The following is a 24,461-nucleotide window of genomic DNA, read 5'->3' as shown; positions in this document are numbered from 1 at the left end:
CAGAACCCAGTTCACTCATTTAGTAAAGAGAGAGTCAGATTTGAACTCAGGTGTGCCTAATACCAGAGCTCTTACTGTGAACTTTTATACCCTTTTACCTGCCTTTACCATTTATCCTAGTAAGAGATCCTTCTTGTACCTGTTGTTATACTTTCATTCCCTTTATTCAGTTATAAAAGTCAGTATGCTTATAAGTGGAGAGTACTGTAAATTTCAAAATGGACTGGTACTCAATTCACTTTTCCCATTTATATTAATTTCTTTTGTAGCAGTGTTTAGCATTTGGACATATTTTAGGCATGACATTGAACTGATAATTTCGGGTAATGATCAAGGACTCATTAAATTCTATCTCTGGGTTTCATTAGGTGCCATAGAACTTACTGATACTTCATTATAATTTGATTTGTATTTTTCTGATTAAATTAACATGTATTATTCATATGAAAATTAATTTATTATTTTTTTTCAATTGCTTAGGGGTTTTCATATGGTTGACCTCAGTAACAGTGAGATAATATTTTCTGTATTCCCTTATCATTTGGACTAATGCTAAATGAATTCAGTCCAGCATCATTCCATCAATACTTTTAAATTACTTTAACATCTCTTGTTTGTCTATCATGGACTTGGACCACCAAGGACTCCCTTCTTCTAAGTGCTTGTTCACATTTAATATATGCTGAAAATATTTTTCCTAAACATCTGGTCCTTTAGATCCATGGCACATTTTTGAGTCATTTTCTAACATAATTTACAGTTTCTGCCCTGTGTATTTTTAAATTACAGCATTTCATTTTCCAGCAATAATATCAGCATTTTATCATAGTATTTTTTTCTCAAAATGAGTGCCTGTATGACTGGACATTTGGATTCTTCTCTTATATTTTGCAACAAACATGATCATTTTATAACTATAGTTTCTTAGTGGCATCCCTTGGAACATATTTTGGTATAATTCTTGGTCACTGCTTAAAACCAAATTATCCCAAGCAGAATATCCCATGAAACATCCAGATGTCTCAATGCCTCAATAAAGCCAGTTGCCTCCTTAACTATTACAAGGGTATTAGAGGAATAATTTGCTCCTGCAAACCACAGGCTGCCTTTTTTTAAAAAATGTATTTTATTGGAGGCAAATTACCTTACATTAATATACTGGTTGGTTTTGCCATACATTGACATGAATCTGCCCTAGGTGTACATGTGTTCCCTTTCTTGAACCCCCCTCCCACCTCCCTCTTCCCCATATCCTCCCTCCAGGTCATCCCCGTGCACCAGCCCCAAGCATCCTGTATCATGCGTCGAGCCTGGACTGGTGATTCATTTCACATATGATAATATACAGGCTGCCTTTTATAGCTGTATATGTGGAAATGATATTTGTGATTTGTTTTCTGCAGTCATCTTGAATAGTGTCAAACTCTGAAATTAACGAAACTAGAGCTGTGTTTCAAATGAATTGAGAGATGTGGTTTGGCAGCATAGCATAATTACAAGAAAATAAAAATCAGAGTATCTGAGCAGAGAAAAGTAAAAGAGAATAAAATAATATAGTTTTTGACTTCAAATCCATGTTTTTTATTCTTTAGAAAGAGTGAAAGGGGAGGCATGTACAAGTTAGCAGAACTTCAGGCCTCATATTTGCTAGAGATGGTCTTCAGACTTCTTAATAACTTGCTGGTCCTTTAAATCATATCATCAGAAAGTTGTATAAAATGGACATTCATAAAAGTAGATTCTCCTGGACAATTTGGTCTTCACTAGATCACATTAGCCCCTTGCTGCTGCTAAGTCACTTCAGTCATGTCCGACTCTGTGCGACCCTATAGACGCCAGCCCGCCAGGCTCCCCCGTCCCTGGGATTCTCCAGGCAAGAACACTGGAGTGGGTTGCCATTTCCTTCTCCAATGTGTGAAAGTGAAGTTGCTCAGTCATGTCTGACTTGTAGCGACCCCATGGACTGCAGCCTACCAGGCTCCTCCGTCCATGGGATTTTCTAGGCAAGAGTACTGGAGTGGCTTGCCATTGCCTTCTCCCCATTAGCCCCTTAGATACTTTAATCTAGAGGAAGACTCTTACACTGAGCTTATGATCTCTTTTGAGATCTGTGAATATATGTAGGAATAGGAAACATTTGAGTATTCAGTATTTCAGAAATATTAGGAAGTTATCAGTGCTATCATAGCTATGTTTTAATGTCCATATTATATTTAATATTTTTCTTTAGTGTAATTTATTAAAGAAGTTGACACAACTGAGCAACTGAACTGAACTGATGTAAACAAATTGTGTGTGTAAGAACATTTACATGTTGTGAACTCTACAGAATTAATAATGTGATATTGCTGTACTCTCATTAGTACAACATTCGTTACCTATTGGCATTAGTCACATATTCACACTTTGAAAAAAAAAATTAAATGAGATGACATATGTTAAAAGACAGCATATTCCCTAAGACATAGTAGGTTTTCTGGAAGGCTAAAGTTGATAATGATATGGTTATGTTTCCATTTTGCCCTTGATAGACTTTTTTCTGCTTAAGTATTTCTATTGCTCGTTTTCAAGTATTCAGATCAACCTCCGCATTTGTAAATGATGTGTAAATAATTTAAAAATCTTTATAATTAGAAAGATTTTTTCCCTAATGCTTGTTTTCTTTCTTTGGACTCATGTACAGTCTGCTTATTCTGGCTTTGTATAGCATAAATAGATAATTAAATTGATTTTTTAAAAATATATGTTCATTTTTTACAAAATAGAAGTAGAGTCATGGATGTAGAAAGCAAACTTCTGGTTACCAGAGAATAAGGAGAGGAGAGGGATAAATTGGGAGATTGGAATTGACATATATACACTACTTTATATAAAATAGATAACTAATAAGAACCTGCTATATAGTGCAGGGAACTCTACTTAATACTTTGTAATGGCCTGCATGGGAAAAGAATCTAAAAGAGTGGATACATATATATGTATAACTGATTCACTTTGCTGTATACTTGAAATTAACACATCACTATAAATCAACTGGATGGCCAATAAATTTTTTTTTAAAAAATTGGAAATTTAAAATTTTATGTCCGTATTTTAATTAAAGACGTATAACAATAAAGGGATTTCAAACAAAAAATCCAAATAATAACAGTTCAACTAATTGTAAATCTTTTTAAAAAGTAAAAATATAAGTTAATTTTTAGATTTATGGTTTAATGATATACATGATATTTAACGTTTATTTGGAAATATCCAAAAAGTTAAGTGTCTATAATCTCCCATCCCCCCGTCATAACTTTGTGCATTTTTTGTTTTTATTTAAATGTATTCTACTCTACTATATCTTATGTATCCTTATCTAGTACTTTGTTGTATTCATGTTCTTTGATAAAATGCAACTCCAGCAATTTGCAGTCAATAATCAGAAATCATATTGATACTTCAGCTTCTTCAATAAATAAATGATTTATTTGAAATCATTCAGACGATGAATAGTTTTAAACTTGAGTCAACATTGGTTTTCAGATAATGTCTTTCAGTTTGTGGCTTCAGTGGATATATATATATATATTTTTAAATCTGTCTTTCTAGAGGGTGTTAATGCTGACAGTATCAAACAAGCCTCAGAACAACTGAACAGCCGGTGGATCGAGTTCTGCCAATTGCTAAGTGAGAGACTTAACTGGCTGGAGTATCAGAACAACATCATCGCTTTCTATAATCAGCTACAACAATTGGAGCAGATGACAACTACTGCAGAAAACTGGTTGAAAACCCAACCCACTACCCCATCAGAGCCGACAGCAGTTAAAAGCCAGTTAAAAAATTGTAAGGTAAGAATCTTTGCTCCTATTTGGAGCATCATAAGTAGTAATTTCTTAGAAATTTGCAGAAGAATAGCAGCATACTTAATGTTAAATTTTCCTCTTAAGGAAAATTTTAGTGAAACACAGTAAAGATTAAAATAAAAGTGAAGAAAATCACTTTAAATAGGTAACATTTTAAATAGGTAACATGGATACCTGAGTCCTGAAAAGCTTAGTTACACATAATTAATTGATTTTGTCAGATTGTAAAATGACGAGGCAGTATTGGAATGTGGGAACCACATGTATCCTATGAAAAGTGGAAAATAATTTGGAGTTCTTTCTTATAATAGTTAAGAGGAAAATCTAGTCATATGTTCAAAACGTGGAATCCACACAAACACAAGCAGCTGATATCCTGTATAATCGGATATATGAGGAAAATCGTTTAAAATGGCATTTATTAAATTTGGATAATTAGAGGAAGGTCATTTGCGAAAATACTTTTTATATGTGCTTGGAATATAGAGGAATCTCAAGGGATCGTACAGTAACCCAGCATCAGAGCTGTTATTATTCTTAAAATAGAAGGGATCAGGGAGAGAGAAGTTACAGAAAGCCTGAAGATGAATTAGATGTCCATTGTAAAGACAGCTTTCAGAGCCAGTCCAAGTGCTAACACAGGAATGGAGCCAGAAAAATAGACACTCTGTTTAACTCTCTTTCTTGCCTCCAGAATCTGAACAGGACTCCCCATCAACTAAAATTAATCAGAAGTCAGAGGACAAAAAGCGATAGTCTGTAACTGTCATTCTCCTGGGTTACAGGAGAAGGCTGGGCTGTGTAACTAGTAGGGTAAACAAGATACAATACACGCAAAAGGGCTGCAAAACAGACTAAAAAAGTATTCTGCATGTGTAAGAAAACAAGGGAGATATCAGTAGAAACAGCTTGAACTTTTTGCATAAGTAGTTACTACAAAATGTTAGTTTACATAGTTAAACACTTTTCATGGGAAAGTGGGAAGCTGCTTACAGGATAGACGACAAGGTTTCCAGGATGAACTTTAATGGTAGACTGAGATGACTGGATTTAATTTTAAAAGCAGTAAATGAGGGTTAATCTGCATACTTTGGAAATAATGGTTTAAATAATGGGAGACTGAAGATGGAGAGATGACAGGGTTGGTTTAGAGGGTATTGAACCCAGAAGGTGATGGGAAATTCAAAGTTATTTTGAAGGGGAAGTCAAACGAAGGATTTGATGATGATTCTTCACATAATGAAACTACAGCTTTCCTAGAAGTAGATACATTTAGCAAATACATTTGTGGATAAAGAATACCGTATAGTGAGGCATTTATTAGCGAAATATACTGGTATAGGGAATTTCTCTCCCCTGTAATTCTAGATACATTTTGCTATTAAAGAATAGACTCCATGACTTTGTTCTGTGAATTACTGGAATATTTCACCTATATCATTTCTTGCAATAATAAATCTGATGATAGTTCTTTAACCTGTTTCTCGAGATTCAAATACAGATATTAATTACATCTTCAAAATGCATTCATCCATAAAATATATATTCAGTGTCTCTAATATAGCCAAGAATGATATTAAGTGTATTAACTGGTTTGGGCTGCCATAACAAATACCGTAGACTGGGTGGTTCAAACAAATAAATTTATTTTCTGACCGTTCTAGAGGCTGAAAGTCCTAGATGAATGTCTGGCAAGGTTCAGCTTCTGGTGAGAACTCTGTTTCTGGCTTGCAGACAGCTGCCTTCTCACCACGTTTTCACCTGGTCTTCTCTTGGCACATGTGCATGGAAGGAGAAAGATCTCTCTCTCCTTGTAAGGCCACTGGTCCTGTCAGATAAAAACTCTGTGTTTGAGACCTGATTTAGCCTTATTACTTACTAAAAACCTCATAACCAATTATAGCCACCTTGTGAGGTTAGAGTTTCAGCACGTAAATTTGGGGGGGGGGACATCATCCAGTCTACAGATTCCTCCCGTGCCCCCTATTTATGTCCTTGTCACATACCACAAGCCCCCAAAGTCCAGAAGTCATAACTCATTCCACCATCAACTCTAAAGTCCAAAATCTCTTCATCACTTAAATCAGATATGGATGAGACTCAACATATAATTCATCCCGAGATAAAATGCCCCTCTGGCTGTGAACCATTAAAACCAGGACGACATATGTGTTTTCAAAATATGGTGGTGGGACAGGCATAGGGAAAGGCATTCCCATTCTCAAAGGAGTAAAAATAGGGAAGAAAGAAGGGATGATAGATCCTAATCAAGTCCAAAATTTAGCAAGGCCGATTGCATTGGATTTAAGGTTTGAGAATAATCTTCTCTGGCTTGATGCCCTTCCTTCCAATCCTGCTGGGGTGATAGTTCTACTTTAGGACCTAGTGGGGTGGCAGGCACTTAAGTTTTGGGAAGGTCAGTGTGAGCATTCATTGATCCTACCCTCATAACATTGTCGTAGAGTAGATGATAAGACATTAAAGAAGAAGTCGTCGTTCAGTCATGTCCGACTCTTAGCGACCCCATGGACTGTAGCCTACCAGGCTCCTCTCTCCATGGGATTCTCCAGGCAAGAGTACTGGAGTGGGTTGCCACTCCAGGGTATCTTCCCGACCCAGGGATTGAACCCGGGTCTCCCTCATTCCAAGCTTTAACCTTTGACCCACCAGGGAAGCACTGAGAAGACGTTAAGTAGATGATTAAATAAACAGATGTAAAATTACCACTGGGACAAACGTTTTAAACAGAGTTCTGGGAGAATATCTAACGGGGAAAACCTGACCTTGATAGAGCCATTGAGGGCAGCTTCCTTGAGGCAGGAAAATTTGAGTTGAAATTAGGAGAACAGCAGGGAAGGAGGCTTCAGGAAGAATAAACATGGTGGGAGGGAGCAATAATGACCAAAGAACTGAAATAAAGCCGATGTGAATACTGAGCATAAAAAGGCAAAGATACAAGCATATGGTGGCTCAGACGGTAAAGAATCTGCCTGCAATGCAGGAGGCCGGGGTTCAATCCCTGGGTTAGGAAGATCCCCTGGAGAAGGAAATGGCAACCCACACCAGCATTCTTGCTTGGAGAATCTCATGGACAGAAGAGCCTGGCTGAACAGCTAACACTTTCAATTTTCACATAGGAGACAAAGCAATGACTCTTAGGGCACACTAGGGCCTTGGTCTCTTTCTGAGGAGAGAATGGAGATCACCGGGAGTTATATATCTTAAATATTCTCTCAGGGTTAGAGAAGTCATCCTAAGTGAAATTAATTCATTTTTTTTCTGCATTCAGCCACAAAGTTCCAAATTCTGATTATATGATTTCATCCCTTTTTATCACGCTTACTCTTTCTCTCTTCCCCATTGGTTTCTATTAATTTGACGTATCACCTTAGGTAGACTGTTTAGCAGGATACCGCAAGATCATTCACACAGCAGGTAAAATTGTATGACTTTGTTGTGATTAGTGATAGGTAAATAGATTCCCCCTTCCTATTTGTCAGTGTAGTCTGTTATTTGGAGATGTTTTTTAGGAGTAGGGTGCAGATTTAACACAGAATCTAATATTTACCAGAACTGTTCTTGATATGTTGAGCGTTAGGGAGCACTTTAGGAATTGGAAGAAACCCATGGACATTTTCCTGAGAAAAATACACGTTTTTCCAGGGTAAACATATAATTTTAAAGGATAAACAAACTCAGAGAACATGCCTTACTGTGGAGGACCAACCACACTAAGGCTTTTTTATGGAAATAATGAGTAATTGTTGTCATTGTTAACATCTTTTAAATGTTAAATATTTGAGGTCAGAATGATATTTCCTATAATTTACTTTCAGAACTTTAAGGTCCCAGCTGAACATTTGCCCAAATGTTTTATTAGTTTCAAACTCCCCTTTGTTTTGCAGAATATACTTTGCTATACTGTAGGCTCCTTATATAGCCCCCTAAACAGGGAGAATGACGGCCTTCCATCTGGCCAAATGTAAATCGGGTTATTAAATGTTTCACAGCAGATGTCAATGGTACCATTTGCAAGTCTAGTGTACAAAGTGAATGTCTGTAATTCTATGATCCAAACCACAGAATATTACCTTTTGCCTCTTTCTTATTCTTTGTCTATGAATATACACCTACCTTCTCGCACTTGATCAGGAGGCTTTATATTTGAATGGGAGAGATGGGGGTCATCTCCTCATTTATTTAAATGTCTTTCATTTTCACCTACCAGAAGAATTTGATGTTAGAGATTAACCTACCTGAATCAACTCATACTGATATAATCACATACCAAAATTTCTCTGAAAGTTATCTTTATATCTTCTAAAAATAGATAAAATTATCTATGTGATAAATTTATCTCATTCATTCCTAGGACAAATGTTATTTTCTCTAAAAGAGTATGCATGTATCCAAATATATATATATATATATATTTTACATTTTGCTCTAATTTCCAGGAAGGTGAGATTTATATTTAATTCATAATTACTATAATTCTATAAAATTTCCCTTCTAATTGATTTGTGTTTCCCTGATAGTTCAGTTGGTAAAGAATCTGCCTGCAATGCAGGAGACCTTGGTTTGATTCCTGGGTCAGGAAGATCTGCTGGAGAAGGGAAAGTCTACCCAATCCAGTATTCTGGCCTGGAGAATTCCATGGACTGTATAGTCCATGGGGGTCACAAAGAGTCAGACACAACTGAGTGACTTTCACTTTCAGTTGGCTTGTGATCCAATTTTTGAATTTTAATTATCCTGCTTTTTATATTTTGAATGGTAAATGATCCTGAAGTACTTTTTCTAGAGGTAGCATAGTTATGATTTCTAAGTGAACAATCGTGGTAATAATACTTTAAAAAAGAACATATTATAATTTCTTTGAGTTCAAATTATATATATATCAGATACTTATGAACTGCAACTTCATTGGAGACAAAAGAGTTTGAAAACATTTATATCAAGAACAGCACTGTTCCGAAGAAATCGAATGGAGGCCACAGATGTGAATTACATGTGTAATTTTATTTTATTTTTTTTTTCTTTTTAAAAATATTTATTTATTTGGCTGTGCTAGGTCTTTTTTTTTTTTTAAATCATAAACAGTATATACTTTTTTATTGAAGTATAGTTGATTAACAATATGATATTAGTTTCAGGTACACAGCATAGTGACTCAGTATTTTACAGGTTAAAAGTTATTATAAGATTATGGCTATAATTCCCTATATAATACTGCTATACAATATATCCTTGTTGCTTATCTATTTGATACATAGTTGTTTGTATCTCTTAATCCCACACTGCTAACTTTCCTCTCCCCTCTTCCCCCTCCCCTCTGGTAACCACTAGTTTTTTTTTTTTTTTATGTCTATATAATAACATTTATTTCTTTTTTTTTTTTTTTGGACAGAGGAAAATTTATGCGTCGAACCTGGACTGGTCACTTATGATAATATACATGCTACAATTCCATTCTCCCCAATCATTCCACCTTCACCCTCTCCCACAGAGTCCCAAAGACTGTTCTAAATGCCTATGTCTCTTTTGCAGTCTCTTATACAGGGTTCAGGTTACCATTTTTCTAAATTCCATATATATGCGTTAATATACGGTATTGATGTTCTTCTTTCTGGCTTACTTCACTCTGTATAATTGGCTCCAATTTCATCCACCTCATTAAAACTGATTCAAATGCATTCTTTTTGATGGCTGAGAAATACTCCATTGTGTATATGTACCAAAGCTTTCTTATCCATTCATCTGCAGATGGACATCTAGGTTGCTTCCATGTCCTGGCTATTATAAACAGTGCTGCAATGAACATTGGAGTACATGTGTCTCTTTCAATTCTGGTTTCCTCGGTGTGTATGCCCAGGAGTGCGATCGCTGGATCATATGGCAGTTCTATTTCCAGTTTTCTGAGGAATCTCCACACTGTTCTCCATAGTGGCTGTACTAGTTTGCATTCCCACCAACAGTGTAAGAGGGTTCCCTTCTCTCCACACCCTCTCCAGCATTTATTGCATGTAGACTTTTGGATAGCAGCCATTCTGACTGGTGTGAAATGGTATCTCATTGTGGTTTTGATTTGCATTTCTCTGATGATGAGGGATGTTGAGCATTTTTTCATGTGTTTGTTAGCCATCTTTATGTCTTCTTTGGAGAAATGTCTGTTTAGTTCTTTGGCCCATTTTTTGATTGGGTCACTTAGTTTTCTGGAATCAAGCTGCAGGAGCTGCTTGTATAATTTGGAGATTAATCCTTTATCAGTTGCTTCATTTGCTATTATTTTCTCCCATTCTGAAGGCTGTCTTTTCACCTTGCTTAGAGTTTCCTTTGCTGTGCAGAAGCTTTTGATTTTAATTAGGTCCCATTTGTTTATTTTTGCTTTTATTTCCAATATTCTGGGAGGTGGGTCTCCAAGACCTACATGTGTAATTTTAAATGCTCTAAAAATGACATTGAAATAGGAAAAAAAATAGGTAAGTCAGTGAATTTCAATAATATATTCACCCTGATATATCAAAAATATCATTTTAAGATTTAATAATTATTAACATCTATGTGAGTTTGTATTTTCATACCAACTCTGAAATCTAGTGTATATTTTACAATGACAACACATCTAAATTTGGACTACTTTTCAGATGCTCAGTAGTCACAGTTGACTAGAGACTACTATACTGGATAACCTGGCAGAGTGTCCATGTGACTTGATCAAACAAATCGGAATAGTCTTGAGACTGAAAAGGAGTGTTTTTAACAATTATCCCAGGACAACAAGAGTAAAACAGAGCAAAGAGTCCCTCTAATTAAAATGATAGCAGTTGCCTATTCAGTCAGAATAAGTAAGACCATACAAAACTTAGATAATTATAGATACAAGTATGTGAATGTATATACATATAAGTATGTAAATTACAAATATGTGTACATATATGATTATAATATATATTCTACATACATATATGCAATCTATATAATATTAATATACATGCATATATTTGACTTAATATATAGGTAGACATATATAGATATGTAGCATATATATAATTTATATTCTACACAAATGAATTTAGAGAAGAAAATTGTTCATTGGATAAGCTTAGAATTTGAAGCAAAGTACACAATTTTGAGATGAGAGTTGTAAAGGAACATCTGTGTTTGATTTATGAAAAAGATGTAAGGTTATTCATAGTACTTTTCAATTGTATCCATCCATACCTGGTGATATTCTGAATTATGTCATTTTGAAATTTAAAAATTGTTGTTTACAATGGTATCTTTTGAGTGAAGAGCCAAGGTATTCTCAAATTGATGACGTGTGCTGGAGACTTGCTTGAGCCATCTCGGATGTTTGTTATCAATTTTTTGATAAAAGCCTTTAGCTAAGCTTGCATCACTGCCTTTCAATACTTTACTTTGCAAAACTGTAATGTATGCAAAGTAACAGTGTTATTTAATACTCTACATTATGGTACAGGATGAAGTCAACCGGCTGTCAGCTCTTCAGCCTCAAATCGAGAGATTAAAAATTCAAAGCCTAGCCCTGAAAGAGAAAGGACAAGGTCCAATGTTCCTGGATGCAGACTTTGTGGCCTTTACAAATCATTTTAACCAAGTCTTTGCTGATATGCAGGGCAGAGAGAAAGAGCTACAGACAAGTAAGTAAAAATACTTAAAATGACTGACTTGATATTTTCCTAATTAGTTACTTATCATGAAAAGAGTAAGTACTAATATGAAAGAATGATTTCCATCAAAGAAACCATGCTCCCTACAAGCTGTAGTAACAAGTAATGAAATGTTATTGTAGGAAAATGGATACGTTAGATTTCCACTTCTCTCCCTCCATTATAATTTCATGACTAGGAGAAACAAGGTTTATGTTGTATATAGGCATAACTTCTTGGCAAATTGCAAATTTTACAGTCCGATGTTTGGAACTTGGAAGGAAATAAAAGAGCAGTTGAAGCCCTGTTAGTAGGTTTTCATCAAATCCAGTTTGCTTCATGTACAAGAATATCCAGCTAGGTGTCTCGCTAATACTTCTATCAATTTATATGAAGATAGCTGTAGCATACATGTGGCAATTGAAACTCAGTCAAGGACAAATTATTCTTTGGGCTGCATTTTACTATTGGATCACTCTAACTATACCGTATCTTCTTTTTTCTTGTTTACTGCTAAAATACAACATAAGAGTGGAGCAATTATGTAAATACCTACCATATGACTAGCAAATTTTTCAGGATGTCTCTTGTCTTTCACCAATTTGCTCTTAGGATAGTAATACACAGTCCAAATACCCCTACTTATCAGCCTACTTTTGAAGACAAAATTTCCTTTGACAAGCAGGTTTTTGAGCACTTTTAAGTATCAGCGAAAGGGTTTTTGAGTCACCATATACATATATGCATAAACCCATATGTATCTATATGTACACAGAAAGGAATACAGAGTAAAACTAGATTTCAAAGCATTAAGAAAAAAATATTCTTTAAAAGTTACACTTAAAGTTGTTATGAGAAGCACAAGAGCATATATTTGTTTTCCACTGAGACTTTAAATTTGTTGGAACACATGCATTTTTAATTGTTTTCCTTTGTAAATATGCAACACATTTACCACGCAATAACATTTCTAGAATCAGCATAGTGTAATATATGGGCTTTCCTCACTTTCTAATGTTTTTTTTCTTTTATTTCCTGGTGAGATCACGTATTGAAAGATGAATGCTTTTTTTTTTCCCTTTTACTTCAAAGTCATTTTTTGCTGAGGAGTTTATTTTACTGATAGGGAATGAAGGAATACAACTTTACAGTCATGTCAGCTCCCTCTAGTGGATTTCAGCGTACTTGTTGCTGGGCTTCTCTAAAATCAGTTGGGGAAAAGACTGAATGTCCTAAATTTTCAAACATTGACCTATTTAAGAATAATGCATTTCCATTATCATAAAATCCATAAACCTCCCTTAAAATCAAGTACATGTTGATGGTTATACTGTAACTGGTTGGCAAAGGAGCATATTCACTGAAATTTATTTTAATTTATATAAGCTTATTAAGGTTTAACATTTTTTCCGGTTTCTTTTAAAGGTATTCAAAATGTTGATGTGTGATAACATATTGGATTATGAAACTATAATACAAATATAAAGTAATATATACCCTCGATGTATACAACTATCAATATATTCATCTATATTATCATATCTTCTTTTTATCTTTCATATATATGGTGATAGTTTATAAAAAACTGCCAAATATTTTCACTCCATTTTTGTCTGAATAAAATATTCCCCTTTCCACTGTAGTAACCAAAATATCTCTAGCACTGTGATACAATTATTTGGAAAACTTGTTTTGATTCCTTAATAATCATTAATTAAATACGGATTGCTGCTAAGTCGCTTCAGTTGTGTCCAACTCTGTGTACCCCATAGACGGCAGCCCACCAGGCTCCACCGTCCTTGGGATTCTCCAGGCAAGAACACTGGAGTGGGTTGCCATTTCCTTCTCCAATGCATGAAAGTGAAAGGTGAAAGTGAAGTCGCTCAGTCGTGTCCGACTCTTAGCAACCCCGTGGACTGCAGCCTACCAGGCTCTTCTGTCCATGGGATTTTCCAGGCGAGAGTACTGGAGTGGGTTGCCATTGCCTTCTCCAAACACAGATTATATATATTAATTATATGCCATTTATATTTATATATAATTTATATGTAGTATATGTAATACTATTATAAATGGTGTATGCAATTTATAGTTGCATATATTATACATAGATTATGTAATTTATATACATATTTACATGATTTATGTATATGTATTATGTACACATATAAAAATGGTGAGTGAAAAATTCACCACGTCAAGTCATATTGCAGTTAAGTTTGTTAACTAATAATTATTTTCAAGGAATTTGCCATATGTATGTTTTCCCTAAACTGACACCAGGGAGTAAATCTCATTACTTGTATCACTACATGGTGCTTTGAACATATTAAGTATTCAGCGAATAAGAGCTACCACAAAGACCTGGAAATCCATCTTGACTTTCATTCCCTCTTTCTTTTTCTTCACTATTGTTCTCACAGTTAAAGAAAAACTTGACTTTTTAAGTGTACTTTGAATGGTGAAAATTGGTGTGAAGAATTGGTGGTTGGTACCTGGCAAAAATGATTTGAAAAATAATATTAAAAGTTAAATATGTTCTATTTGATAGCAAGTTTTAGTCTATAAACAATAATCTTATAAATCATCTTTATCAGTCCTCAGAGGCAACTCTTTGAGAATATACTTATTATTCCCATGTCAAAAGTGACCCATTAGAGCTTGAATAATGGAAAGGATGTATATATGAAATGGTTTAAGAACTGGAGAATATATTAATGCATTAGTATATTAATGCTCAATTAATAGCAGCATTATTCATGATAGCCTCAAAATGGAACAACCCATATGCCCATCAACTGATAATAAATAAATTGAGTATTATCCATACAATGAAATAATACTCAGTAATGAAAAGTAATGAAGTACTGATACATTCTACAGCATGGTTTCCTTAAAAACATTATCATTATGCTAAGTGAAAGAAGCCTCTCACCAAAGACCATATATTATGTGATTACATTTGTTGGAAATGTCCACACTATGCAGATCTAAAGAGACAGAAATAAATGAATGGTTGCCTAAGGCTAGAAGATTGAAATGGTAGCATTGTCTCCCAAATAATTGCTAAAGCCTTTTCTAGAAACTGCAAGCCAGAAAGATAATTTTCTACCCTAGATGAGTTTGGAAAATAGCAAAAAGTTTGTTAGGGTAATCCATTAGTATCACAAAGAAGAAATTAAATGTTCTTTTTAAATGTAAATATGGAAACACAGTTTGAAATATATTTTGAACTCCTTTCAGTTGTGAGGTGGAATTCATATCAAGGAAATTATCATTTTGTTGTTTGGTGGTTTTTACCAGCCATTGGGGAAGTGGCAACATTAATTATAACAAAGCAAGTGTTTTCTTATTTTCTAAAACTTTAAAAGTGTGTTCTTTTGTTCTTTAACCCTAGATTGCTGACACGATATTTTTTCTTTTTTTCTTAAAAAAAAAATGACAAGAACTCATAACACGAGATTTACCCTCCTAACAAACTTTTAAGTGTAAATAGAGTGTTAAGTATAAGTCAGTGTTGTACAGCAGATCTCTAGAATTAACTCTCGCACAATTGAAACTTTGGGGTTTCCTGGATGGTGTGATACTTAAGAATCAACCTGCAATTCAGGAGACACAGGAGATGTGGGTTCTATCCCTGGGTCAGGAAAATCCCCTGGAGTAGGAAATAGAAACCTATTCCAGTGTTCTTGCCTGGAAAATCCCATGAACACTAATTCAATACATAGTTTTGAACACTTGTTGTATGCCATGAAAATAATGGATACGAAGTATTTAGTGGAGAAATTTAGGAGGGAGATTTATGTCTTCATGGAGCTTATAGAAATAAAGATAGTGAACAAATGAATATCTAAATTATATTATCATAGATTATAATCACTTGGAAAATATTATTCTGGGGTGATGACATTTGAGTCAAACCCCAAGGATATGCAGGAACCAGCTGTATAGTGAGTTATAGGAAGGATATTAGGAAAAATGGAAATACACACAAATGTCCCAAAGTAGAGAAGTGTTTGACCTGTCCAAGAAGACAGAAATGAGGTCTGGAGGGAGGAAACCAGCAAATCATGGAAAGATTAGGATAAAATCAGGATGGAGTTCTAGAGGCTCCTGTAAAAAGTTCAGGTTATATTTCAAAAGTGTTGAAATGTCTAAAAGAATTTCAATTAAAGAAGTTAAGTAATCTGACTCACATTTTTGAAAGATCAAAAAAAGGTCAGAGCAGAAGTAGGCAGGGGAAATGGTAGCCATACAGGCATCACCTTGGACTAGAGTTGTGGTTCAGTAGACAAAGGAAAAGTGCAGGCAGCCCTTGAAGTGCTGATCATCTGGGGAGGTGTAGTAGGAAGTACTCTTACCAAAAATTGCAGAGAATCACTTTTGCTTCCTATGGAGATAATAGGAAAAAAAAGTTTAGGACGGCCAGCAAAAAGTGCTCCCTATGGCCATAATTTCAAGCTCTGTTGTTAGTCCCTACTACTCCCTGTTAAGATGCAGAGATTGGGAAGGGAAATAAAGGTTGACCTGAGTTAGCTCTTTCAGCTCCAGATCAGAAACTTGACCTTATTTACTTTTATATATAGGAAAGGGATTCTTTTGTTCTGGAAGACAAAATCTGTATCACTTTGCTTTTCAAGTTCAGAAAAGAAAAGAAAAGCTGTTTGTAAATGGTCCTTTTGTTTTCATACTGTTGTCTTTATCAATACCACCAACAGCATGTATAATGGACAGATTTATTTAAGCTTAATATGTGCTTCATGCCATCAGATACAGGAATTGCTCCCTGACCTTGAGAATCTTGAGAACATATGCTAAATGCCAATGGAGCATGAAAAATAAAAAATGTTTTGAACACTTATTTAGCAGGAGTTCTTAAAGATAGGTTTGATGAACCAGAAGGGCTAATATTAGAAAAAGTGGATAAGAATGAAAATGGAGCAACCCCCTCTACAAATACTTACCTTATATCATAATAAATATTTCAGTAATACAGAATTTATACTTACCACAGACTTGGTTGTGTGTGCGTGCCAAGTTACTTCAGTTGTTCTGACTCTTTGTGACACTATGTAGCCCACCAGGCTCTTATGTCCATGGGATTCTCCAGGTATGAATACTGGAGAGGGTTGCCATGCCTCCTCTGAGGGACCTTCCTGACCCAGGGATCCAACTAGCATCTCTTAAGTCTCCTGCATTGGCAGGCAGATTCTTTATCACTAGCACCACCTGGCAAGCCCACAGACTTGTTTGGAAAATTGTTGATGGAAGTAGAAAGTGAATAATTTGTTCAGCAGGTGATTATTAGAGCAATGATTGTGAAAAGATCCAGATTTCAGTTGATTCACTGGTTGTTGTTCAGTGACTCAGTCATGTCCAAGTCTTTGCGACCCCACGAACTGCAGCATGCCAGGCTTCCCTGTCCTTCACCATCTCCCAGAGCTTGCTCAAACTCATGCCCATTGAGTCGGTGATGCCATCCAAACATCTCATCCTCTGTCATCCCCTTTTCCTCCTGCCTTCCATCTTTCCCAGCACCAGGGCCTTTTCTAATGAGTTGGCTCTTCTCATCAGTTGGCCAAAATATTGGAGCTTCAGCATCAGTCTTTCCAATGAATATTCAGGATTGATTTCCTTGAGGATTCACTGGTTTGATTTCCTTGCAGTCCAAGGGACTCGTAAGAGTTCTACAGCACCACAGTTCAAAAGTATCAATTCTTCGGTGCTCAGCTTTCTTTATAGTCCAACTCTCACTTCCATACATGACTACTGGAAAAACCAAAGCTTTGACTAAACAGACCTTTGTTGGCAAAGTGATGTCTCTGCTTTTTAATACGCCATTTAGGTTTGTCATAGCTTTCTTCCAAGAAGCAAACGTCTTTTAATTTCATGGCTGCAGTCATCATCTTCAGTGATTTTTGAGCCCAAGAAAACAGTCTGTCACTGTTTCCCCAACTATTTGCCATGAAGTGATGGGGCCAAATGCCATGATCTTCGTTTTCTGAATGTTGAGTTTTAAGCCATCTTTTTTACTTTCCTCTTTCACCTTCATGGAGGCTCTTAGTTCCTCTTTGCTATTTGCCCTAAGGGTCGTGTCATCATAAGGGTGGTGCCATAACGATGGCGATTCATTGGAGACATGGCTTTAAAAAAAATTCTGAGGTGATCTTGTATAAAATTCCTAGAAACCCATATGCTTTGCTCGTGTCAGAACACTTCTTGGACCCTTCATGGGAATGAAGTGTGAGAGGCAGGAACTTTTAGCAGAAGGAGTGACATAAGTACAAAGACTTGTCATTAGTGACAGGTTTTGGTCGATGAATAGAGTATTTATGATGATGGGACTTCAGGCTGAAAGTTCATTGGATTCCAATCACAAAAGACCTTGGATATCAAACTAAATAACTTACATGTTGGTTTTGGAAATTCAAGTTTCCATACTTGTGATGTCTTGTTTTGCTAAGTCTTTTTTAAAATTAACTTATTTATTTTAATTGGAGGCTAATTACTTTACAATATTGTAGTGGTTTTTGCCATACATTGACATGAATCAGCCATGGGTGTACATGTGTTCCACATCCTGAACCCCCCTCACACCTCCTTCCCAAGGATGGTTCACATCAATAGTATGTTAATCACACCGTGAGTCCCCTTTTCTTTCTCAACATCTTCTGCCAGTGTTGACAGTTTAAAGAAATGCTGGTACTATGTCATGGTTTATGTCATTTAATAAGATTTGGAATTGCACAAGAAGGTTTTTCTTGGTTACGTTGTTTCTCTGTCATTCTTTTAGCTATGAGGGATGGGGAAGACCTTGGAGTATATTTGATATGGAATAAAAAGAAAGAGAACATCAACGTGAAAGTTTTTCCAAAGTAGCTATATCAAAGAAGTAGGAAGTGCTGTTGGTTCAGTTAGCTTCTACACATACACACAGAACTCATACAAGTCATCAGTAATTTCTACTTATAAGTGATGGAAAATTTAAATTGAAGTCAATTTCATATTCACAGCAGAAGTGTCAATGTTTTTAAATGATGTCACTCTCCAGACTGCTAATAAATATTCTCTTTCTCTCTCCAAATGGATTGCTTTCTCCATCTTCTATGTAAGCATAGCCTAATAGAAATATAAGACATATATGTAATTTAAAATTTCCTAGTAGTCATATTAAGAAAGAATTAATTGCACATTTTCCTTGAACAGATACATCCAAATATTATCATTTTGCCATAGAAACAGAAATTTAAAATTATAGGGATATTTCTACATTATTGTTGTGCTAAAGTTTCAGAATCTGGTGTCTCTTTGCACTTGTAGAACATCTCTATTTAGACTAAACACATTTTAAGTGTTCACTTGACATCTGTATCTAGTGGCTACTCTATTGGACAGCACAGTTCTATATTCTTTCTCTCCCTTCCATCATTTCTGTGACATTTAAGTACCTTTCTTTTCTCTGAGTAGTTTTAACATTTTTTTGGTGGGAGATATAGTTGTGATTCTTTATCAGAAAAGTTCCATATATAACCTACTGTTCTGACTTCTCAGCATTATTGTGATTACTCTGTTTTACACTGTGAAAACAAATCTAAATTTTCAAAGTAGCTCTGTTTACCTTGCTTCTCAGTTAGAGTTCTTTACCCCTTGACACAGACGTGTGTGTATCAGAAAATACAGCATTTAGTTCCACACATGGCTCTTTTTTTAAATTTAATAATGAAATAATCTTGCCTTGTCTAGGCTCTCCTTTGCTCACCTCTTCTTTCTATTCTCTGAAATCCCTCACCCTTTTAAGTCAATCGGATAAAACAGAGGAGTTTATAAACAAAAAATACAAAAGACATTTTTAGATGTCAGTTTGATCGTACTTGGTCATCACCATCCTTCACATGACTGTACTGATGGACTGGGGATCAATGGGACTTTTTTTAACCTTTCAGGATAGGTAGGGTATACAACACGGTAACCCTTAATGTTTACTTTCCCAGTAATCCACACACATGCTTCCAAAACTACCATCACTTGGATTAACTTTAATTTTGTAGGATATATTTCCTTAGTCATAAAACATTAAGAAGTTATCTGTATTTTTAAATGGCATTTTAGCAAATAGAATTGTGGAAACTGTCATAAGAATCTTTAAGATGCATGATTTATAAGCAATATATAGCTAAATGTTAAGTACCCAGTCAGGGCCTGGGCTGGGCCACATGATGCCAATAGAACTCTTATGAATTTTTAGGATGGTTGGTTATTAAATTGGATATGGTTATTGTCTTATTACTTTCAGTAAAGAGCAAGAAGTATCAGTTGAGTTTTTAGCTCTATTTCTATCCATAAAAGAAAGATTGGGATTTCTCTAGATTGGGTAGGGCTAGTTCTGCTACTGTATTGGAATCACAGGGGCAACATCCACACACATCTCATTGACTGGTAGGTAGAGCAGCTCATACTAAATTTGCCCTCAGGTGCAACTAGCTTCTGCACCAGACTGTTTTTTTCACTTTAATCTGAAACAGAATTAGTAGTCCTTCACTAGTATTCTCCATTATGTCTAGTTTAAATGAGATAAACTATGTGTTTTATAATAACTGTTAAAATAAACCGTGTGGTTTACAATCACTGTTCAGCTACTACAAGGTAAATCATACTGGCTAATTAATTCATTTTTACATCTAGGAGGAAAACATGAATAAAATATATGTGGCTTTAATTTTATCTTATAAATTGAGTCATACATTTTATCTGCAGACCTAGCCTCTAAGTCCTAGATTCATATATCCCACTACTTGCTTAACCTTTTTTATCTAGACATCCCAGTAGGTTCCAGAAAGGTAAGTTCTTGGTGGGCAGCTATGCAATCAACAACCACTTCTTTCTTGGTCCCTCTAACATCACAGGAAAGAACCAATACCTGTGGAGTTGCACCAGCAGGAGACTCAGAATCATCTTTGATATTCCCTGTTCTCCACCCACTCCCTCTCCCATTTCCATGTCTGTGCTTTTTATCTCCTAAATAACTCTCACATCCAAACTTCATATTTATTATCATCATATAAATCCAAACTACTATGGATTTTTGCCTGGACCACTAAATTATCTCCCCTATGTTCATTCTTGGTACTGAGAACCCTGTATTCTACATTTCAACCAGAATTATCTTTCTGAAGGAAAATGTAGCCATCTCACTTTGCGTGTGTAATATGTTCAGTGGATTACATTTGCTCTTACTTTAAAGGTGCCTCAATGGCCCTGCATAATATGGACATTGCCTGCCTCAAATCACAGCCTCATTCATGCTTATATTCTTCTTACTCCATATTGCTGTCTCATGTACTGAAGACAGCATAGGCTTTCCTACTTCTGATCTTGTGTATATAGTTCTCCCAGGAGCCCTAGCATAGCTAATTCTTATTCATTCATATCTTTCCTCAAAAGTTAATACTTATAAGCTCTCAATCTATATATGATGTTCCTCTCATTCACTGTCATAATACTCTATATATTTCTCTTTTCTAAAATTAATTACAGTTTGATCAAAACTATATTAGAAAATATCTGGCTCCATGAGTAAAATATGAAGCTTCCATGTGGCTCAGATGGTAAAGAATTTGCCTGCAATGTGGGAGATCTGGGTTTGATCCCTGCGTCAGGAAGATCCCCTGGAGAAGGGAATGGCTAGCCACTCCAGTATTCTGGCCTGGAGAATTCCATGGATTGTATAGTCCATGGGGTTGCAAAGAGTTGGATATGACTGAGCGACTTTGACTTTCACATATTAGAATAGTATCTGGATCCATGAGTAAAATATGAAATTAATGAATTCAAGAACTCTCTTGTCCTCATTATTGCATCTGTAAAAGGTATTATAAAGGCTAAAAGATAATTGACAATCAATAAATAAATACTTGAAATAATGAATTAATAAATCATATGTAATATAGTAAATATTAAATATGCACAGATATTTCTCATGTATATGAGAGAAGTTGTTGTTTAGTCACTGAGTCTTGTCTGACTTTGTGACCCCATGGACTGTAGCCCACCAAGCTCCTCTGTCCAAGGGATTTCCCAGGCAGGAATACTGGAGTGGGTTGCCATTTATTTCTCCAGGGGATCTTCCCAACCCAGGGATTGAACCTGCACCTATTTCTTCACTTGGTTTATAAATATTCTCAGTAATTTTTAAATGTTTTAATGGCTACTTAGCATTTTATCTTGCCTGGAGAATCCCAGGGATGGGGGAGCCTGGTGAGCTTCCATCTATGGGGTCACACAGAGTCAGACACGACTGAAGTGACTTAGCAGCAGCAGCAGCATTTTATGGTGTCATTAATTTCTAATTTGCATAGCTATTCTTTGGGCATGTGGGTTCTGATTTTTGTAATTATAAATTATGATGTTGTGAATTTTATATACTATACCTGTTTGGGGATTGGGGCAAGTACTTTTTTCCTTAGAACATTCATCCATTCAGCAAATATTGAGCACCTTCTGAGGGTGTAAGGCTTCCCTGGTGGCTCAGATGGCAAAGAATCTGCTTGCAATGTAGGAGACCCAGGTTTGATCCCTGGGTCAGGAAGATCCTCTGGAGAAGGGAATGGCAACCCGCTCCAGTATTCGTGCCTCTGAAATTCCATGGACAGAGGAGCCTTACAGGCTACAGTCCATGGGATTGCAAAGAGTCAGACACGACTGAGCGACTAACACAACACTCCTGCATTGGCAGGTGGATTCTCTACCACTGAGCCAGAGAGAGAGACTTTTTTTTTTCCATGCAGTGGTGCTCATATTTCCATAGAAATCTAACATTCCTGGTTAGACTGTGATAAAAAGTGTTGCTTTATCCAATTTCAAAATGGTAGAATTTAGATCATGATATTTTCCCTTTTCAAAAGAATTCCAGGAGAAAACAAAAACATGTGTGTGTGCATTTTCTCATCCTCTCTTTCTCTGTCTTTACAATATGAGGCCCACTATATGTTTTCTTTGCTGTTTGTTCATTTTTAGCCAGACTAATAAATTTTAAATTTAGAAATGAATTGTACCAGAAGAAAAATCATTGGAATTAAAGAACATCTGCCTTAGTAATCTGGAAACCATTGCAGTGAGAAAGGATAAGAGAGATAAATAAGAAAGTCCATTTGAGCTATTCAGAATTTAGAAGGCTCCATAGGAATTAGAGGAAATTAATAGTCTGAATTCTCCAGGTAAATTCTTTCATCTCATGTTCAAATTCTATGCTTCACCAAACACAGGTTTTCTTTGTTGCTGGCAAAGCATTCTGTCTTTATGCTCAAGATTATACTCTTTAACCTGCAGTCATTCGTTCAATGAATACTGAGTCCTTGCATGGCAAGATACTGGTCACTGGGGATAGGTCACTAAACTAAAACCATGTGTCCCTTGGTCTTATAACGCTTGTAATCTTGGGAAAGATGCAGCCATTAATCACAAAATCAGATGGCTATTTTTATACATCTGAGATGCGTGTTTGGATGGAAAAGTCTAAGGCCAGGCCTCTGAAACTAAATAAAGAAACCTTATCCAGGCTGGGAAGGTCTGAGATTTCCTTGAGAATGACCTGGTGGACACAGAAGCTGAAAGATGAGAAGGAATTAGTGAGACTAAGGGTAGTAGGTGCTGGCTAGCTAAGAATGACAGAAGTCCTGTGTCCATGGAGCACAGAGAGGAAAGAGTTATGCAAAGTGAGCCTAGAGAGGTCAACAGTCTAGAAGGGCCTCTTAAGAGCCTTGGAGAGGGTTCCAGACATTAACAGGAGAAAACGGAAACCATGCTGATGGATTTTATGCTGTGATATAAAATCATACATCAGTTTTGCATTTTCAGACACTGAGCAACGAAGATAGATTGAAAGGAAGCAAAAGTACACATGGAGAGACTAGGAAGGCTCTTTCCTTGTGTGGGTTTTTGCTTGAGCTAAATAAGTTACCTCTGAGATACTAACAAAGGCATTTGATCTTTCCACAAGTCACCCTGTCTTCTCTCAGAATAGAGTGGGAGTTTACTTTAGCTCCCAGAGGGAGGACTTGACGTCTTGCATCGGAATACTGATCAGAAGCAGTTATACAGAAAAAGATCAACAGTTCAGAAACTGAAATATTTCCCTTCTCATTAAACTGAAAGATCAGAAGGAAGCTAAAAAGGGGAAGATAAATCAGGCTTCCCTTAGAAGTGAAGTGGACTGGAAGGTGAGATTGGAGCCCATTGGGTAACTATTCCCACAGCTCTTCAGATGTAAGGATTTCCTGGTTTATGAACCCATACAGGGGTAGTGAGGTAGGCAGTTCAGAAACTGTGGACTTGCTAGATCTCTTTTCAGTTCTAGTTCTCTTCAAAGCATTGCACCTGTGAAATAGCCAGGGCATTTACTCAGGATGCAGATAGTGAGGAAAAGAAGTGTCCAAATATCCCCAATCAGAATACAGAATAAGATTTTCCATCCATGCAACATGGTATATAGAGGCCACATGCAATGGTGGTCTGGATTGAGTACTTCATCAGGGTTTTGAAGAGAACCTGAGACTTTGTGTGATGTAAATTATTCATTGAATAATGCAAGATAATGCATGCTTTGTTGACATATGTTTAAATTAACAGAAAGAAAAAATACTAATACCAAGTTGTGGTTATTTCCTAACATCTAGCTAGAATTCTGTTAGTTAATAGAAGAAAGATTGATCAAATGTATCATTTAATAATTTAGAACGTTTCAGTGTTCATCTTCTTCTGGATTTTAGAGATTTTTGTTATGTGCTGCTCTGTGCTGAAAAATAATGGATTTTTTTCACTTTATGGCATTTTGTCTGTTTATCTATCTATCTGTCAATCGATCGATTGATTGATCTCCTTTCCTCCCTCCTTTGATCTATTACATGTAGGTGGATGCTGACTGAGGTTTGGACAATCTGTAGTA

At 35.9% G+C, this 24,461-nt stretch overlaps 1 protein-coding gene across 6 annotated transcripts in view; it reads left to right on the top strand.

Moving 5' to 3' along the window:
• Nucleotides 1-24,461, top strand: part of DMD (dystrophin) — a 2,246,075-nt gene that overhangs the window by 765,165 nt on the left and 1,456,449 nt on the right. For all 6 annotated transcript variants that reach the window (XM_055393453.2, XM_055393450.2, XM_055393451.2 and 3 more), the window contains 2 exons: nt 3,592-3,833; nt 11,332-11,512. In XM_055393453.2, the coding sequence (XP_055249428.2) occupies nt 3,592-3,833; nt 11,332-11,512 (423 nt within the window). The remainder of the gene's footprint in view (nt 1-3,591; nt 3,834-11,331; nt 11,513-24,461) is intronic.

Source organism: Moschus berezovskii, chromosome X, assembly GCF_049115385.1.
Source record: "Moschus berezovskii isolate FMDL1 chromosome X, NW_MosBer_1.0, whole genome shotgun sequence".
NCBI lineage: Eukaryota > Metazoa > Chordata > Mammalia > Artiodactyla > Moschidae > Moschus > Moschus berezovskii.
Note: the sequence above shows the minus strand (reverse complement) of the source record. Positions and strands in the feature narration are given on the sequence as shown.